At 37.1% G+C, this 20,196-nt stretch overlaps 1 protein-coding gene and 1 long non-coding RNA gene across 5 annotated transcripts in view; one reads left to right on the top strand and one right to left on the bottom strand.

Moving 5' to 3' along the window:
- COMMD1 (copper metabolism domain containing 1) overlaps positions 1-20,196 on the bottom strand; it is a 97,691-nt gene that overhangs the window by 12,373 nt on the left and 65,122 nt on the right. Inside the window, exon 3 of one of the 3 annotated variants that reach the window (XM_083369978.1) lies at positions 5,473-5,841. The exons of 1 other annotated variant lie outside the window; for it this stretch is intronic. In XM_083369978.1, coding sequence (XP_083226104.1) covers positions 5,731-5,841 — 111 coding nt within the window. In that variant the 3' untranslated portion in view covers positions 5,473-5,730. Of the gene's footprint in view, positions 1-5,472; positions 6,140-20,196 lie in introns of those variants that run through there. One more of the 3 variants, XM_083369979.1, reaches the window with a different exon arrangement.
- LOC310644751 overlaps positions 1-20,196 on the top strand; it is a 76,582-nt gene that overhangs the window by 29,807 nt on the left and 26,579 nt on the right. The window contains exons 1-3 of one of the 2 annotated variants that reach the window (XR_014493373.1): positions 9,799-10,136; positions 12,237-12,304; positions 16,022-16,122. The exons of the other annotated variant lie outside the window; for it this stretch is intronic. This is a non-coding gene — a long non-coding RNA (uncharacterized lncRNA). Of the gene's footprint in view, positions 1-9,798; positions 10,137-12,236; positions 12,305-16,021; positions 16,123-20,196 lie in introns of those variants that run through there. 2 annotated transcript variants of the gene reach the window in all.

The following is a 20,196-nucleotide window of genomic DNA, read 5'->3' as shown; positions in this document are numbered from 1 at the left end:
AGTCTATGCCCCAACCACCAGTGCTGAAGAGGATGAAATTGACCAGTTCTATGAAGCACTACAGCACCTTATAGAACTAACACCAAAAAATGATGTTCTTATCATCATGGGGGATTGGAATGCTAAAGTAGGAAGCCAAAAGATAACTGGAATAACAGGCAAGTTTGGCCTTGGAGTGCAAAATGAAGCAGGGCACAGGCTGATAGAATTCTGTCAAGAGAATACGATGGTCATAGCAAACACTCTTTTCCAACAACCCAAGAGACGGCTCTACACATGGACATCACCAGATGGTCAACACAGAAATCAGATTGACTATATGCTCTGCAGCCAAAGATGGAGAAGCTCTATACAGTCAGTAAAAACAAGACCAGGAGCTGACTGTGGCTCAGACCATGAGCTTCTCCTTGCAAAGTTTAGGCTTAAACTGAAGAAAGTAGGGAAAAGCACTAGGCCAGTCAGGTATGAATTAAATCATATCCCTGTTGAATATACAGTAGAGGTGACAAATAGATTTAAGGAATTAGATCTGATAGACAGAGTGCCTGAAGAACTATGGACAGAGGTTCGTGACATTGTACAACAGGTAGCAACCAAAACCATCCCAAAGAAAAAGAAATGCAAGAAAGCAAAATGGCTGTCTGAGGAAGCTTTGCAAATAGCTGAGGAAAGGAGGGAAGCGAAAGGCAAGGGAGAAAAAGAAAGATACACCCAATTGAATGCAGAATTCCAGAGAATAGCTAGAAGAGATAAGAATGCCTTCTTAAATGAACAGTGCAAAGAAATAGAAGAAAACAATAGAATAGGGAGGACCAGAGATCTTTTCAAGAAAATTGGAGAAATGAAGGGAACGTTTAATGCAAAAATGGGCATGATAAAGGACCAAAATGGCAGGGACCTAACAGAGGCAGAAGAGATTAAGAAGAGGTGGCAAAATTACACAGAAGAACTATACAAGAATGAGCTTAACGTCCCTGATAATCACAATGAGGTGGTCACTGACCTCGAGCCAGACATCCTAGAATGTGAAGTGAAGTGGGCCTTAGAAAAGCTGAGCAACAACAAAGCTAGTGGAGGTGACAGTATTCCAGCTGAGCTATTCAAAATCTTAAAAGACAATGCAGTAAAAGTGCTACACTCAATTTGCCAGCAAATTTGGAAAACTCAACAGTGGCCACAGGATTGGAAAAGATCAGTTTACATTCCAATTCCTAAGAAAGGCAGTGCCAAAGAATGTTCAAACTATCGCACCATTGCACTCATTTCTCATGCTAGTAAAGTCATGCTTAAAATCCTACAAGCTAGACTTCAGCAGTATGTGGATCGAGAACTACCAGAAGTGCAGGCAGGATTTCGAAGAGGCAGAGGAACTAGAGATCAAATTGCCAACATACGCTGGATCATGGAGAAAGCTAGGGAGTTCCAGAAAAACATCTACTTCTGCTTCATTGACTATGCTAAAGCCTTTGATTGTGTGGATCATAACAAACTGTGGCAAGTTCTTAAAGAGATGGGAGTACCAGACCATCTTATTGGTCTCTTGAGAAACCTATATGCGGGTCAAGAAGCAACAGTGAGAACTGGACACGGAACCACTGATTGGTTCAAAATTGGGAAAGGAGTCCGGCAAGGCTGTATACTGTCGCCCTGCCTATTTAACTTATATGCAGAGCACATCATGAGAAAGGCAGGGCTAGATGAATCAAAAGTTGGAATTAAGATTGCCGGAAGAAATATCAACAACCTAAGATACGCAGATGATACCACTCTAATGGCAGAAAGTGAAGAAGAACTAAAGAGCCTCTTGTTGCAGGTGAAGAAGGAGAGTGCAAAACTTGGGTTGAAACTTAACATTAAGAAAACCAAGACCATGGCATCTGGCCCTCTCAATTCCTGGCAAATAGATGGGGAAGAAATGGAGGTAGTGACAGATTTTATTTTCCTGGGCTCCAAGATCACTGCAGATGGGGACTGTAGCCAAGAAATTAAAAGACGCTTGCTCCTGGGGAGGAAAGCCATGGCAAATCTAGACAGCACACTAAAAAGCAGAGACATCACCCTGTCAACAAAAGTGCGTATAGTCAAGGCTATGGTCTTTCCAGTTGCAATGTATGGTAGTGAAAGTTGGACCATAAGAAAGGCTGAGCGCCAAAGAATTGAGGCCTTTGAACTGTGGTGCTGGAGAAGACTCCTGCGAGTCCCTTGGACTGCAAGGCGATCAAACCGGTAAGTCCTAGAGGAGATCAATCCTGACTGCTCTTTAGAAGGCCAGATCCTGAAGCTAAAACTCAAGTACTTTGGCCACCTAATGAGAAGGAAGGACTCCCTGGAGAAGAGCCTAATGCTGGGGAAGATCGAGGGCAATAGAAGAAGGGGACGACAGAGAATGAGGTGGCTGGATGGAGTCACTGAAGCAGTAGGCGTGAGCTTAAATGGACTCCAGAAGATGGTAGAGGACAGGAAGGCCTGGAGGGATGTTGTCCATAGGGTCGCGATGGGTCGGACACGACTTCGCAGCTAACAACAACATAGGAATTTATATGAAGCAAACAGAATGTTTGAGGTATAGCTCAATTTTTTTCAATAGTATCCAGAAACTTTAAATAGGGATCACTGCCCCTGGCATGCCCGATTAAATTATAGCGAAGTATTCCCTTTAAGCAAATACTATATTGAAAATGTTAGCCTGGTGCATCTAGAAGTTCACAAGTACCAGAGCTGAAATCTAGTTCCCAATTAGTCTCTGTAGAGCAGACTTGTCAAACACAAGGCCCGGGGGCCGGATCTGGCCCGCGAAGTGGTTTCATGTGGCCCGCAAAGCCATCCTGGAAACAGTGAGGGAACGGCCCCCACTGCCTTGACCCTGGCCCAGAGACCCTCCTTCTGCCAGAGACCCTCAGATTTGTCCCACTCCTGCCCAGGGCCCCCCATAGGCACCCTTGAAGCCAATGATGTAGAGCTGGCCACGCCCACCCAGTAGGCCATGCGCACTCTAGCCACGCCCACCCAGGCCATACCCACCCGGCCCCTTGAGGGCAACCACAAAGCTGATGCGGCCCTCAATGAAATTGAGTTTGACACCCCTGCTGTAGAGGCTGTCTGTCTATATCTATACCATGCTCTCTATTTATACAACTGCCTGTATTTATTTTCATAGTCTCTTCCTCCCATCTAATCCAAAATTTGTTCAAAATTAGAAACATTCACATTACTTTTCCTCATTATAATCTGATGGAGGAAATGCAGTTCCAGATTGGCTGCTGGAAAAGGACACTGGCCTACCCAGAATCTGCTATTGCCATATTAACTTATCTCCTTAAAAGGCTTTATATGTGAATAACCATAACTGTCCTCGGCTAAACTAAGCTACTCTTTCTAAATATTTAGAATATACACCCAAATAAAATTCCAGGAAGTAGAGGAAAAAGCAAGTGAAAGTTCAGGAAAAATACAAGTGTGAACTTCAGGAACTGTATCGTAACAAACTAAAAATATATTTTTTAATGTAGAAGACTGATAAATATGTATGATTATACAGAACATGATAGACATGATTCTGCCATTAGAAGTAGAGAAAACAAGGACATTATACTTCATAGAATAGTAAACAAAAAAACAAATAGACCAAAAATTATCCTGCAGATAGGATTTCAAAAATAACTAGTATTTCAAAACATAATAATGAGGACTATTATTATAAGCTAAGAACTGAAGTCTTGGTTGGATAATTCCTTCCTTCCTTCCTTCCTTCCTCCCTCTCTCCCTCCTTGCTTTAAAACAGTTACAGAACAGCTCAAGATTACGGTAAGTTGTTTTTTAATAGGACAAGGACACACTAAGGTGGCAGTGAACTGTAAGTAATGTAGGAAAACAAGGTTTAGTGACTGGATGAATAAACCACAGGTGATGTCAGTAATGGAAAAGACAAAAATGAAGAAGAATGCAATGAGGTTTTAATTCCAAGATTCAGATAAACAAATAAAAAAGCTAATATCTTACCTCATAAACAATATAGAGAAAACTTCCATTTTATATCCATGATCACCAGCAACCACGCAAATCAGAAGTAAATCATCTTAATTAATACATATATGAAATCAAATGAAAATAATACCTATGTAAACCATGTAACTGTATTTTGAACAGAAGCTAAATACTATGCTTTAAAAGAACTTTCTCTAACCATATGCCCTTGGGAAATTTGGGGGTTGTAATTTATACCTGGTTGGAAATTCTGAGGCTTGCAATCTGAAGGTCTTCATAGGACATCAAGTTGAAGAAGGGCAGTTTAAACTGTAGAGTTATTTTATGTTTGGACTTCTACAAATAGTCAATAAGCCATTAATGTAATGAGAACATCATACATATGTGTATGGTAAATACGTGGTTCTTTAACAACTATAGTTCTTTAATGTTAATTGTAATTTTAGTGAGCTTGATCACAGTGTTTATAGGATTTGAGAACAAAAAAAAAGGCAGTAATAGATAAACTACTGCAAATTAGCTGAGTTTGATGGACATTTGCTATATTTTTGTACCCCTGTAGTTATTGATTTTCTAAAAAGAGCTATTGCAGCTTTTATTCAGATATGCACAAAAATAACTGAGAAGCTCACTTGAGAAAGCTTTAGTTTATAGTGCATAATTAATATCAGGACAGATACTATGGTATGAATTCACCACATAGGAATATAATGGCTTGGTATAAAAGGAGATACTCTGTATTGTACAGATAGTCAGGTAGACAAGACATTAAAAAAAAACCTCAATAGCTGTATCGTAAAGTGGAAAGCATGTGTTCTGGAAGAAAGATTTCAAGGTTAGTTTCTAAGGCAACATTTAAAAATATGATGTGTTGTATAGAGGGCCATGTTGAGTAGCAGAAGGAAACTGAATGGAAGAGAAGATGGTTTGGGATAAAAGAATTTAAATTGTAAGCACCAAGACATTCTAGAGTTGATATCCCTTTCTCTTTAATGTTTTGTCAATATATTCTACATTTTCAATAAGTTCTGTAGTACTCAATACCACACTGTTGAGATAATGAAACAGTTAATGCTGAAAACTCTTGTGAAAACATACAGTATTTACTCTCTGTTGCTAATGAATGCTATATAGCTTTTTAAAAATGACCACCTTTTTTGTTATAATGCCTATGGCTAGTTTTGTGCCAGAAATGGAACATCTGTCAAACCCTAATGGGTCAATTAATAACTAAAGAATTATTTCTAGCATGGGAATCTGCAATTTCCTACAATGTTGCAGAAAGAGAAGATTAAACTAAAATACACTACTGTTAATGTTTTCCTCAAGTAACAACCCTTTTTGAACTGGTGAAAACATGAAAAGAAATAAAGAAGAGAACATTTCTTATGGAATTTCCTCTCCTGGATCTACAAATGTACAGCAGCTTTTGCTACAAATTGCTTTTCAGTGGCTGGGTGAATAAACCACATAGTGACATCAGTAATGGAAAAGGTAAATATATTTGCTCTTTTATTATACAAATTCTACATTTTTCTGGAGGAGCATTTTATTTCAGTGAATCTAGCTATGTTCTTTTGTTTTAAGGTGTATGTCAGTTACCGTACCTCCCGCCTCCCCTTTTGATCCCATATTTATGTATAAGTTTTCAAACACTGCTGCAAGAAGAGCATGATGTCCAGGATAATCTACACATGTAACTAAGTTCAACCTTAGTATTACTCAAACATTGTTTTAAGTGAAAAATCAGGATGATTTTTGGGTCAGAGAAATAATGCTGTCTTCAATCTCTGAAAGTTTCTTCAACATTTCGTTCAATTCAGTCTCATCAAATTCCATGGTCAAAAGCTCAGATTCCTACAATAGAAAGGAAGAAAGAATTGGTTTACATTTTAACGTGAAAATACACTCAGCGCACTATTCAAAAGGTGAAATTAATTACCTTCTTCCCTGTCTATTTTACATGCTTCTATTTTATTATTAAATTTGTTTGCTATCCATCTCACTTTTATGGAGTTATTACAGGAATACACACACACACACACAAATTACATTCTTATAGACTTCCTGAAGTTACAGCACCTGGTTTCTCAACTAAGCGGTATACTTGTTGCATCACATGCTCTGCCAGGAAGCATCTTGAATATTTTGCAATCTGAGAAGAGAATGTCCTGATTTTAATACTTTCCACATTCAGGAATGCTTCTCACAAGAATTTATCTACTGATAAAAATGGCTGCATATTTGCTATAAACTCCTTGTATGTTGCCAACCATACTTGGCCAGGCCTCCTACACATCATCTTTGTTTTTGAAACTATTATTAAAGTTCAATAAACAACATTCTCCTCTGGATCGACATTGTATGGCTTGACAAATTTCAAGATTTCTTTTATGGAATAATAAAACATAAATTTAGCTGAGATGGAAATAATGGCTCAACAGATTAAAAGGGCTAAACAGAACTTTTTTGAAAATGCCAACAAACCGGGGAGATGGTTATCACATAGATTGAAAAAAGAAAAAGAGAAAAAACTGATAAATAAGCTACAAGATTCAAAAGTTAAACTAGTTTCAAAATGGCACAATTAAAAAAATTATTAAAGACTATTATGAGATACTTTATAATACAGAGGAAATCTCAAAAGAAAAAAATACAGCAGTATTTAAAAAAAGCAGACCTACCAAAATTTCAGAGAATATTCAAAACACGTTAAATGGAAAAATATCAATGATGGGAGATTACAGAGGCTATAAAAAGGCAAAAAAACCCTGATAAGACTCCGGGTCCAGATGGATTACCCGCAGAGCTTTATAAATCATTACAAGATATACAAAGCCCAATATTGAAAGAACTGTGCAATGAAATACTTTTGGAGGCTAAAATACCTAATACATGTACTGAAGCCAATATTACCTTAATACCCAAAGAAGACTCTGATCTAATGCAAATCAAAAACTATAGACCAATATTGTTATTAAATGTAGATTATAAATTTTTTGCCTCAATAATAGCAGAAAGACTAAAGAAACTTTTGACCAAATGTATACATACAGACCAAAATGGCTTTCTACCTAAAAGACAGATTAAAAATAATTTAAGAATGATTCTAGATGTGTAAAAGTACTATGAAATTCATCCAGGAAACAGATGGCTTTAATATTTCTTGATGCACAGAAAGCATTCGACAACGTAAACTGGCAATTTATGTTTCAGTATCTAGAGGAAATGGATTTTGGAGAAAACTTTATAAATGTAATTAAAACAATTTATTATAAACAAACAGCCAAAATAATTGTAAATGGAGATTTTACACAAAACTTTGTCATTAAAAAAGGCCCAAGACAGGGATGTCCACTATCTCCATTATTATTTATACTAACACTGTAAGTATTGAATAGAAACATCAGAAAAGATATAGAAATTAAAGGCCTGGAGATAAAAGAAGAAAAATATGAACTACAAGCTTTTGCAGATGACGGTTTTTATATGGGAAGAACTGCTTGAAACAAGCATTAAACCTATGGAGAAAATAGAAAAAATTGGAGAAGTAGCAGGGTTGAAAATAAACAAAGAAAAGACTAAAGTGCTAACAAAAAAATCTAACAGAAAAACAAAAAAACCAACTAGCAAAAAACCCACAAATCTTCAAATAGTTAAAAATTATGTAAGATTGCTAAAACAAATAAAATTGGATTTGTAAAAATGGAAAAACTTACAATTTTCAATGTTGGGGAGAATAGCAACAGTGAAAATGAGTATCTTACCGAAAATACTCTTTCTATTCCAAACAATACCTGTAATACTGGGAAAAGCCCTTTTTGATGAACTAAATACAGTAATACTGAAATTTATCTGGCAAGGAAAAAAAAGCTAGAATCAGACTGAAAAGGCTACAAGAAGCGAAAGAAAGTGGAGGATTTGAGCTGCCGGACTGGATGTTTAACTACGAAACAACTATATTAACATGGCTTAAAGGATAATGCTTAGAGATAAAAGACTATTATACCTAGAGGAGTATGACTTACACATTGGTTGACATGCCTTTCTGTGGTATGGGAAGAATAAAATTCATAGATACTTTCAAAACCACTTTATAAGAAATGCACTTCTTTTAGAATGGGGAAAAAATAAAAACGAAAATATATATTAAGATACCTGGATGGCTTTCAACAATGGAAGCATTTGCTTACCCAAATTTAATTAATTATGACAAAGTTGTGACCTATAAAGATAATTTGGACAATGAAGGGATATTGAAAGACAGACAAGACTTACAAAAACAAGGTATTGTTTTTATTGTATTGCCTAGTATCCTAGGACATTCAAAGCACAATTTGTAGAAAGAGAAGAGCAAACCATTTCACATCAGATCTAAATAATACAAATACTGTGTCTGATCATACAAATGTATAAATTTCTCTGGTTGGAGTTGATTTTAGCTCTATAATATATAGCCAAAATTTAACAAAGTGTTAAAAACAACAAAATCTTGGTTTTCTTTAGTGACCAAGCAACAACCCCCCCCCAACTTTATAAATGAGTCACAAACCAAACATGTGGACACAATCATAATGAGCATCTTCCTTAAATAATTTGCTTTGCTTGGTTTTAATGGAGCATGGTTCATGAACCCAAATTCGGCAGCTTGTAAATAATGATTTATAGATTAATGTATTGTATGAATCTGGCTAAGGCTTATTCAAAAGCCCATGATTAAAAAACAATCCTTTAGTGCAATGCCTGCAGTAGCAAACATGAATTCTTGGTTATTGACAGTGAGTCACTGAAGTAAAGTTGATGAGGAAGCTGGAGGGATTCACCTCTATCTACTTATCCTTTTAAAGACATGGAAAATAGCTGAGACAGAGTGCTTTTGAAAGATCTGTAGCAGACAGCAGAACAACTGCTGCAGTTCCTTTCTTCACTTTCTTATAGGCAAGAAGTGTAAAACATAGGAGTTCTGCTAGAAAATAAAAGGGGGCAATTTTACAGAATGCCACTGGGAATCAAGCAACACACAAATTAAACACACACACACACGTGTTCATGCTGGGAACTGCTGAAAGTTCAATCTCAGTTTGTAGGATGCTATGGGAATCTTGCTATTGCCCCCATTAACTTCCTGGATGAAAAGTATAAAAATTGTCAGAGATTAATTATATAGATGGATCTGGTGGGTCACAGCAGTTTGGTGATTTTCCTGCACATCTGAGTCTCATCTTCTTGTAAAGACTGAAACCAGCTGCTCGGGCCAGATAGAACTGTTGTGTAAATAAGACACTGCAAGCTCAAGATTGGGAAACAAGTGACATAAAGTCCTTTCACTGGAAAAAGCAGATGGAAAAGGCTTAGGGTTTAACCTTGGCTGTACACGTACATACACACACACACTTATATCCAACAATTTGGTCACTAAGCAAAATGTGATGGTGCTGGACTTTTGCTGCAGTTGTTTACGGAATCATCTGCTGTTGTTAAGTGAAACAAGATACACAACCATAACTTGTAATTTCACTGCTTCTCCACTGACTCTGCTTCTTGGAATCCAGGTATGAAGTCCATAAATAGCAATCATGTGACCATAATATGGGCGATAGTGATAAATGCACACCAACTGTGAAGCACCTGAATGGCAATCATGACTGTGGGGATGCTGTGATGGTTGTAAATGCGAGGACCCATTGTAAAGTTACTTTTTCAGTATCATCATAAATCTGAATGGTAATTAAACAGGTCAGTCTTTAAACAAGGTCTACGTATAAGCAGATCTCTCTCTCTCCCTCCCTCTGTATGCAAGTAAACATACCTTACAGTATCAAGTTTGTGACACTTCTCCTGTTAAGTAGTCACTGATGTGAGGTTGAGTTTCCGCAGAGTGAAGATTTATCACTGTCCCATTAGCTATAATTGGCTTTAAGGAAAAAAAAAGGTGTTCTGTGCTCTGTGGTTGCTAGATGCAGAAGAGACGAAACCAATGAGATGGTGCTTCTTAGTTGTCTACTGAGTTACAAAATGCATACTGCCAATGGAAATCTTCATTTGCAGCCTAGTTTCTATAGAATACAAAGAAATCTACACGGCTATTTTAGCCAGGCTTATCAGTTCAGCTTCCCCATATTGATAAGTCCTATCTGCTTCAGCAAAGTCAAGTATGTCTCTTATCAAAACCTTCAAAATGGAACTCTCTTCCTCTTGCCAAGTTTCTTACACTCCCCTATTTTTCCAATGACATTGAACAGTTCTCAGAAAGAACAAAGACACCCTTTGGTGAATCCTGTTTTAAGGACTGGTTCTTCTCTGTCCCTTAATGCTACAATCCTGAGGTAATTTATATAACAGTAGCTCCTCCACTTTGTGAGGGGCCCAGCTTTATATTTAACATACTGTTAACAGAAAAAGTGTGAAATACTTTCATTGCCTCCTGCCTTTGTAGAACATTTCTCATTCCCAAAATGTTCTTATTCAGGTTGGTGAAATAGCAACCAAGGTAGGGCATGTTTTAACATGTAATACTGATCCTAAATGATATTTATTTTGCTTGTTATTATTTATGACTTTGGTTACTAGAAATGCAAAAAGGCTGCAATGTAAGCTGAAATAATTTTCTGCACTTCCGTATGCCAGTAACAAAATCCACCTGCATTCTGCTCCAAACCTCTTATTTTCTTTGGTTTCCTAAACTCCTCTGGATTAAACCTAACGCTTGCCTGGTTAGTAGCTTTCCTCAAAATGGTAAGAAATGCAAAGTCATCATGTGATCTGTGGGTCCTGAGATCTGGCAGCAGTACAGCTGGTACCTGAAAGATACTGCATCTGGAATTAATGGGGGGGGAGGGAGGGTAGTCAGCTCCTGAGTTTCAGTATGGATATGTGTGATATTTTTATATTAACCCTAATGAAACTAATGCTCTGGTTCTAGTATTTGAAATCCATATACTCAGTAGCTCTAGAATTTGATAGCACAAAGTAGAGATTGTATTGCAAGAAGACTGAAAGGGAACACTCCTAATTTGATTCCTTTAATGATGCAATTAAGTGGCAGTGTTTAGGACGGCACTGTATCATCTTGTAATGCGAGTATTTTTAAACCTTAGGAGAACAATTGTTTAGGATGATAGGCAATAAGGCATGTGAAAGAGGATCTGCAGACATGATATTGGGATACATAGGGCTGCAGAAAGAAGCCCTGTGGATATAAATTCTTTTGTTGATAGCTGATGAAATATATCCTGTAGACCAGGGGTGTCAAACTCAATTTCATTGAGGGCCACATCAGCATTGCGGTTGCCCTCAGGGGGCCGGGTGGGTATGGCCAGGGTGGGCGTGGCCTACTGGGTGGGCGTGGCTAGAGTACGTATGGCCTACTGGGTGGGCGTGGCCAGCTGTACATCGTTGGCATCAAGGGTGCCTATGGGGGCCTGGGCAGGAGTGGGACAGATCTGAGGGTCTCTGGCAGAAGGAGGGTCTCTGGGCCAGGGCCAAGGCAGTGGAGGCCGTTCCCTCACTGTTCGTGGGCCACATGAAACCACTTCGCGGGCCGGATCTGGCCCCCGGGCCTTGTGTTTGACATGTCTGCTGTAGGGGTACAAACCTAAGATAGTTAAGCATACTCTTCTCTCTCCTCTCTATAAAAGTATTTCAGATTTAATTGCAGGGGTCTTTCTGATTATGTCCTATGACTAATTTGATAAAGTGCTCTGCATTTTGGAAAATAGGTTGCCTTCCCTTAGAAGTAAAAAATTATCCAACTATTTAAATAGGACGTTAGGTAACTAGTTGCTGTTTTTATTTCCCACAGGCTTGTGTAAAATTGATACAAAGCTATGGCTCTTAATCCACACAGATGCCAAAAGAAATACCTAACTATATAATAGTTGTAGCTAATAAACACAAGAAATAAAGGATATACAAATAGTCCCTGACTTATGACCAGAACTGAGCCCACAATTTCTGTTACTAAGCAAGACAGTTAAGTAAGTTTTGCCCCATTTTACAAACTTGCAAAAGGTGATCACATGACCCTGGGACACCGCAACCATCATAAATACGAGTCAGTGATCAAGTCTCCAAATTTTGATTGCACAACCATGGGGTTGCTGCAACAGTCATAAGTGTGAAATATGGTCATTAAGTTACTTTTTTCGTGCTGTTGCAACATCAATCACTAAATGAACTGTTGTAAAACTGAATGAATTGTTGTAAATGAATAGATGCTTTCTGAAAATTTCTTATTCTTGCTTTATCTTAAGTGATAGACTAATGAAGTCAAATTGGAATAATCAGTAACCCAGACTGATTCTTTCATTTGAAATCTCAAGTAAGAGAGATTACTATACATTAATTTCTTTAAAAACCGTATTGCATCCACAACAATCCATTGTTTCCACAGGACACAAAGATATTTGAAAGTTGGTTACTATCTTATGCGTCTAAGCAATGTCTAATCACTATGTCCGAGTAAGGTTTTCTTAAATATGGGAAAGCACTACAGTAATTCTATTTGCCCAGTTACCTGTATTTCTGGCAGCAAATCTTTTTCTTTCTTTCTTTCTTTCTTTCTTTCTTTCTTTCTTTCTTTCTTTCTTTCTTTCTTTCTTTCTTTCCTTCCTTCTTTCCTTCTTTCTTTCTTTCTTTCTTTCTTTCTTTCCTTCCTTCTTTCCTTCTTTCTTTCTTTCTTTCTTTCTTTCTTTCTTTCTTTCTTTCTTTCTTTCTTTCTTTCTTTCTCTTTCTTTCTTTCTGTCTACCTATCTATGATAGTCTATGTCTGTGTCAAATTTTATGACATTTGAAATTTCTAAAGTGAAGCTTATTTCAATGATTCATTTTTAATGATGAAAAAATGAAAAGCATATATACCTAATATGCCAAATATCTTTCGTCTACATATAATTGCTTTAGGTTATACATTCTGAAAGGCAGTACCATTGTCTGTGCCATATTACAAAGTGAGAAAATAGTATTTTTTTCCTTTAATCCTTTTAATGAAATTGGAAATTAAGCAGAAAAGATTGGAGCAAACCCAAGGAATATTTTCCATTTGGTATAGTGTAGCAAATTTAATTTCATTGCGTTTATAAAATAAAGTTCTAGTTTTTCAATCCATTTTTATCACACAAATCAAAGGATTTGACTTAGCTCCATATAGTATGTGCAGAATATAATGTAAAGTAACAGCAAAAAGAATAAGAGTCTGGCTGTGTCCTGAATAACTCTCACAGTTAACAGCAGCTTTTCTGCTCTAACAATGAAAAACAGAGCATATAAAATAATTGCACAGGAGTAGCTCATCAGTAAAAGCTGTCAAATAAGCTTATTGCAATGAATGAAGGAAAATTTCCATTTGAGGAGGAACACTTTCAGACACTAAATGAGCTAAAGGAAAGTAGTTGACCTGTCAATTCAAGTAAATGGAAAGCCAGGAAAATGAATGTTGCAAAGCCATTCAGGAGGGTGGATTTCTCCTGGCAGGTATGCTTTTACAAGAGGAGAGGAAAATCTCCATTTTGTCTTTGTGGTGTTTTTTTCTGCTTTGAGATTGGCTGAAAAGAAGAGAAAAGTAAATGTTTCAGCCAGCAGCAACTTGACAGGAATCCCATTCAGAGCAGCTTCTTTAGAAAGCAATAGGTTATATTTTCTTTACCTTTTCTTTTCTACTTTCTTCTAAGTCTTTGACCTTGATATCTAAAATAAAGATACTTTGTTGAACTATGGGGCAGAGAGTTTTCTCTGGAGTAAAGTGGTTGGTAGCAGCTCACAGCTGTTAGCTTTTCAAAAGCTGTACTAAGGATGCAGCAGAGTTTGGTAGAAGGCATTGGAAACTCCTTGTAGGACCCAATGGGGCAGGGCTAGGCAACCTTGGCTTTTTTATGACTCGTGGACTTCAACACCCAGAATTCCTGAGCCAGCCATGCTGAGGGGAAAGGGAGAGGTTTCCAAGCTGAGCCATGCTGGCTCAGGAATTCTGGGAGTTGAAGTCCACGAGTCATAAAAGAGCCAAGGCTGCCTACCCCTGCATTGGGGCCCAAGCTACCATATCCCTTGCATGCTCACCCTGGCACCCTGTGACACTTATACATTTTTCCTTAGTGTTTCTTCATCAAGCACCTTCCTTTTCCAGTCAATCTCTACTTGACCTCTTTAGGTCAGCTTTTGATAAACCAGCACATTATGTATTTCTTCAGGGTGTTTGGCCTTGGACCAGCAAACAAATTTTGATAGATGGATATTTCCTTGTGTGAATTGTTTAAAGAGAAAACAGCATTAGCTAGGGGCCAGGGGTAGGCAACCTCGGCTCTTTTATGACTCGTGGACTTCAACTCCCAGAATTCCTGAGCCAGCTGACTCAGGAATTCTGGGAGTTGAAGTCCATGAGTCATAAAAGAGCCGAGGTTGCCTACCCGTGAGCTAGGCTAACCCTAACCTCTCCCCCACCATCTTTCCTGACTCCTTAAAAGAAGCAATAACGTAGCCAGGATAGCCATAATGATGTTTAGGAGGGATCCTTGGAGGTGAGGAAAGTTGTGAGAAACAAGGATAAGAGAGAGAACAAGAAAAAGTTAGATATTATTTATTTTAATTCCATTTATATCCCGCCCTTCTCCGAAGACTCAGGGCGGCTTACAAGCTTAGCAGTAGCCTTCATTCTATGTATATGCCTGCTTATTAGGGCTTTCACACACACCCCAAGCGGCATTATTACAAAGTCAGCTTAATTGCCCCCAACAATCTGGGTCCTCATTTTACCTACCTCGGAAGGATGGAAGGCTGAGTATTAACTGTTACCAATAAAGGAGAATATTTGTAGCTCAGGTTTGAAATGAGGGATCCTTGGTGCTCCCTGAGCTTGGCTGTTTTCTTGCAGATGTTTCATTACCAAGCTAGGTTACATGATCAGTACTCACAGCATTGATGTTACCTAGTTTGGATAATGAAAGGTTCCCACATTAACTGTTAATCTACCATACCTTCTCTGTATTCTTAATAAAATAATTGTCTCTGTAATCTCTCATTAAATTACTTCTAACCTTCTAGCCTCCTTGGTTACATATATATTTTGATTTGCATAAATCTCTATAAAAGGGCCATATTCTTGCTCTTTTTCAGATTTGCCACTGCAGTCTCTAGTACCAAAATAAACACAATTTGTAAATACCACTACTACTACTACTAATAATAATAATGTTGGAAGGGACCTTGGAGGTCATCTAGTCCAACCCCCTGCTCAGACAGGAAACCTTATACCATTTCAGACAAATGGCTGTCCAGCCTCTTCTTAAAAACTTCCAGTGTTTGAGTATTCACAGCTTCTGGAGGCAGGTTGTTCCACTGGTTAATTGTTCTGTCAGGAAATTTCTCCTTAGTTCTAGGTTGCTTCTCTCCTTGACTAGTTTCCATCCGTTGCTTCTTGTCCTGCCTTCAGGTGCTCTGGAGAATAGCTTGACTCCCTCTTTTGTGGCAACCCCTGAGATATTGGAAAACTGCTATCATGTCACCCCTCGCCCTTCTCTTCATTAAACTAGACATACCAAATTCCAGCAACCATTCCTTATATGTTTTAGCCTCCAATCCCCTAATCATCTTTGTTGCTCTTCTTTGTACTCTTTCTAGAGTCTCAACATCTTTTTTACATCATGGTGATCAAAACTGGATGCAGTATTCCAAGTGTGGCCTTACCAAGGCATTGTAAAGTGGTATTAATACTTCACGTGATCTTGATTCTATCCCTCTGTTAATGCAGCCTAGCACTGTGTTGTTTTTTTTGGCAGCTGCAGCACACTGCTGGCTCATATTTAAGTGATTATCCACTAGGACTCCAAGATCCCTCTCACAATTGCTACTATTGAGCAAGGTACCACCTATACCAGGGGTCTTCAAACTTGGCCCTCAGCTGGCTGAGGAATTCTGGGAGTTGAAATCCAGAAGTCATACAAGGGCCAAGTTTGAAGAGCCCTGACTTATATTATACCTGTGCATTTTGTTTTTCTTGACTAAATGTAGAACCTTACTTTTTCACTATTGAATTTCATTTTGCTAGATAGCTCTCAGTGTTCAAGTCTGTCAAGATCCTCCTGTATCTTAAGCCTATCATGTGGAGTGTTGGCTATTCCTGCCAGCTTGGTGTTGTCTGCAAATTTGGTGAGTTCCTCATCTATCCCCTCATCCAAATCATTGATGACGATGTGGAAGAGCACTGGGCCCAGAACAGAGCCTGGGGACCCCACTACATTCTTCCCTCCATGTAGATGCAGTTCCATCTACATACTTCTATCGATGGGGCTTCTAGTTACTACTATTAAACAAAAAGGATATTTTTTTCTTATACTGTAAGAACTAATGCTGCACATATTTAGCTTGCTACCTACATTTAAATATTATGCTATTTCCATTTTATGCATTCATTACTTTATACATATTTGGATATGAAAACAAATACATATTTAAAATTAATAGTTTTAAATTTTTGATTTCCATCTCATGTTTCTCTACCTTATTAAAAATGCTTTGTCATAATCACTGTGAATAGTTCTTAGAGTTCCTAGGATACTGTTCATTCATAATTGGTTTGGCTTGGTTTGTTTTAAAGCTAAATATTTCAGTACAAATAAAAACTCTAAAGTACCTTGTGTAAAATTTCACAGATTTACCAGTGATGACATGGAAAACTCATGAAATTTAAGGCAACTTCTAAATGTGCCATTTATTTTTCTGGTAAACAGAACTTACCACAAAAGATGCAATTTGGGAAAATATAAATACATATGTATTTGAGGCTCCTCTGTCTTAAACACTTGCTAATAAACCTTAATATACTAGGTCATGTTCTTTCGGTTTCAGAGTGCCAAAGCTATGTTATATTTGGGCTTATTTCAAATAAAATATGAAATATTCATGTATGTCTACCCTTGTTTATATCTGTAGTACCAAGACAGTATTTTAGATTTAAACATATGGTAGCAACTCAACTGGGCATTTAGATATAATATATTTGTAAACCTAACAGGTTAATTCTTGAGGGCTTTGTGAGGACAGTAATGTTATTTTCAACTAACTTCTCAAAATAACTGAGAAATTGTAACATTGTGTTACTGATCACATGTTTACTTTGGCTAGAGGGCCTGATTCTTGGAACAAAATTTGAGCAGCTATTCAAAGGATCTATTGTCCTGTTTTGCATCTCCTTGAAGGACCCACCAAATGTATTTGTCCCAAAAGATGGGAAATGTGTCAATGAGGTGTGATCCAATTCCTTTCTGAAATGTCCTTCCCACTGAGCAAAGGACCGAGACCACAAGGCCTAACAGGAAGAAAACGCTATTCTCGCTGATGTAAATCTCAAATGAAAACAATCGAGATGTCAGGTTTCCTTGTTTTCAAATAATTTCAAACACTAATGTTTAAAATAATATAAAAATATTTACCATTTACCACATGTTGGCTGCTTTTAAGGTCGTTATAGATGTTTACAGTTTTATGAGGCAATGATTATAATATATAGCAAGGTTGCCCCAAGTGGTCATTATCAATCCCCAACAATAAATTTCTGGTGCAAAATTTTTGGCAGCGGATAAAAAATTGGTTGGAAGAAATATTACGACAAAAAATTGATTTAAAACCAGAAATCTTTTTATTAGGGATTATTAACGATAATCTCAGTAAAGCATCTCTCTACTTATTAGTACATATCTTAACCGCAGCAAGACTGGCATATGCCCAAAAATGGAAAAGAAAGGAAACACCCACTGAAGAAGAAATAATAGATAAAATTTTATCCTGCGCTGAAATGGACAGGTTAACCCTAGAGATCAAAAATAAGAATGAAACGGAGTATTATGAAATTTGGCAAAATTTGTACAATTGGTTAGAGTTAAGGAGGATCGCTGAGATGACCATTGTTTGATTGGTTGATAATGTAAGGATTTCTTATTAGCATCTATATAATGAACATAACTGAAAGATATATAAATATAACGCTGAGGACTGAATGACAGTTTACTAAAAAAACCGACAGATGTTATATGTAGTTTGTTATACTCAGTCCTGTTATAGACTGTATTTTAGGTTTTTGTTATTTCTTTCTGTAACATAAGATAATACTAATAGTAGTGTTGTAGCTAGGGAAGTTGAATCATGTCCACTTTTGTTTTTAAATGTATATTTAATAAATTTTTCTAATAAATAAATAAATAAATTTCTGGCGGTCAATAGGTGGTTGATAAATGATGGAGCTCAATTGTGTCAATCTTTCGGGGTCTCTACAGAGCTCCACACCAGTCCCTAGTCCTGAAAGTAGTTAGCAGCAAGAGTGTTACCTGGGCTTGAATAGTTAGCCACCAGTGACAGCGGCCTTGAGGTGTCTTTATTATTATGCTCAGTAACACAGTTAGACAAATGTTTGGACTGGATTTGGCATGTTTGTACACCTACTGAGTCCTTCCTAAGGACCTGAGATAGGCAGATTTGTTTAATTATATTAAATTTGTTGTTGCAACATGTCAGTTATTCCAAGTAAAGCCGCCTGTTACAATTGACTGATGGTTATCTTGTCAATGCTGAGGGTGTTCAGGTGGTATTCCAGATATTTTGAAAATGCACTCAAGGCGCCTACAAGTAGTTCTCAATTTACAACCAAAATTGGGACCAGAATTTCTATTGCTCAGCAAGGTGATTTTTAAGTGAGTTGCAGCATATTTTATGACATTTTTTCAGTGGCATTTTACCTTTGAACAGTCACTAAACAAATTGTTAAGTTGAGAACTACCTATATTACTTTTAGTACTATCTTTGCTTTCTTTTGCTGCAGTATTCTACTTCTATTTGCAGGACTTTATATTTTGTGATTTTCTCCATTTCTTTCTTTTATTCTGCCGTGTCCTAGGTATTGCATTGTCCACTATCCTCACTCTTATGTCTTTCTTATTATCAAGTCTGGGGATATTGTGTGGCAGACACTTGTCTGTTTATTATTCTAACATACACACAATGTGCAGTCACAGCTGCCAGTTCTTCAGCTGGTGTCTGCACTCATACAAATCGATTTCTTAAAAAAAACAACCCCTAAGATGTCATAATGTATTGGCACAGAATATATGCAGATCCAAGCAGTGTGTCTTTTTGTAACTGATTATGGAAACTTTTGCAATATGCAGATTTTCTAACGTTTTCTTGGCTTTTTTTAAAAGCAAGTTTTATTGGTTTTCCAGTTAAAATCTACATATTTAGAAAGCATCATGGTTACTGGGTAATCAGAGATTCAGTAACAGAGTTTTCAGTACATAATTCAGGTTACATTATCAAAACATCCTTCTCAATTTCCCTTAACATTTCATACAACCAGTTTAAACTAATAAATTTCTAGAAATAGCATGGGTCAGTTAAAAAATTTGTCAATTCAATTTCATTGAGATATATCTATGTCCTGTTATTAAATTTTAGCTAATTTTGATTTTAATTATATTATTCAAATTTAGCCTTTAACATCCCAAGTAATATTCACAGCCCAAATTTCCCTTATTTCATTACACCAAAAACTATAGCATCTAATATGTACACAATGGCTGAGTAGCTATGTTCTACCTAATAAACATTGTCTGTTTCACATCCTACTATATCACACATTACTGACAGGACCACAGCCTATGCTTATCAATCTACAACTATTTATACATAACCAGATTCTGTTTTAAATTTTAGCTAATTCTTAATTCTTAAATAGAATAATCAAACGTCTTTTTAACATCAAACATGGGATCTATAAACCAAATTTCCATTGTGTCAGTGCATAAATTATGTCTAAAATAAGCCTAATAGATAAACACATTCTAGTTCTATCTCATAAACATTTTCTATTTTAGATCCTGATAGATCACTGATTACTAAAAGGATAGCCTTTAATGGTTCTCTAAGAACTCACTTTTTAAATCTAACTCTGGCTTTCTTTTTTTGCCAATCAGGTTTCCAGACCAAGGCCTTTAAATTGCCAGATATTTGAATTGAAGGAGGCCACCTAGCCATCAGTGATCCACAAAAACCAAACCATTTGTAATCATTATGTTTTTGCCCTGTTAGTTCTAGTCTCTGTATTTGCTCTAAAAACTTTATCTTCAGTTTGGTCTGGATTCCTCTTCTGTCTGAGTTCACCTGCTTTAAGCAGAGAGTCTTATCCAGTTTTGTAATTAGTGCACGGCTATCCAGGCTTTCAGGAAACTGTCT

This window comes from Vipera ursinii (assembly GCF_947247035.1).
Source record: "Vipera ursinii genome assembly, chromosome: 1".
NCBI lineage: Eukaryota > Metazoa > Chordata > Lepidosauria > Squamata > Viperidae > Vipera > Vipera ursinii.
This window is presented reverse-complemented; position numbering and strand designations above follow the sequence as displayed.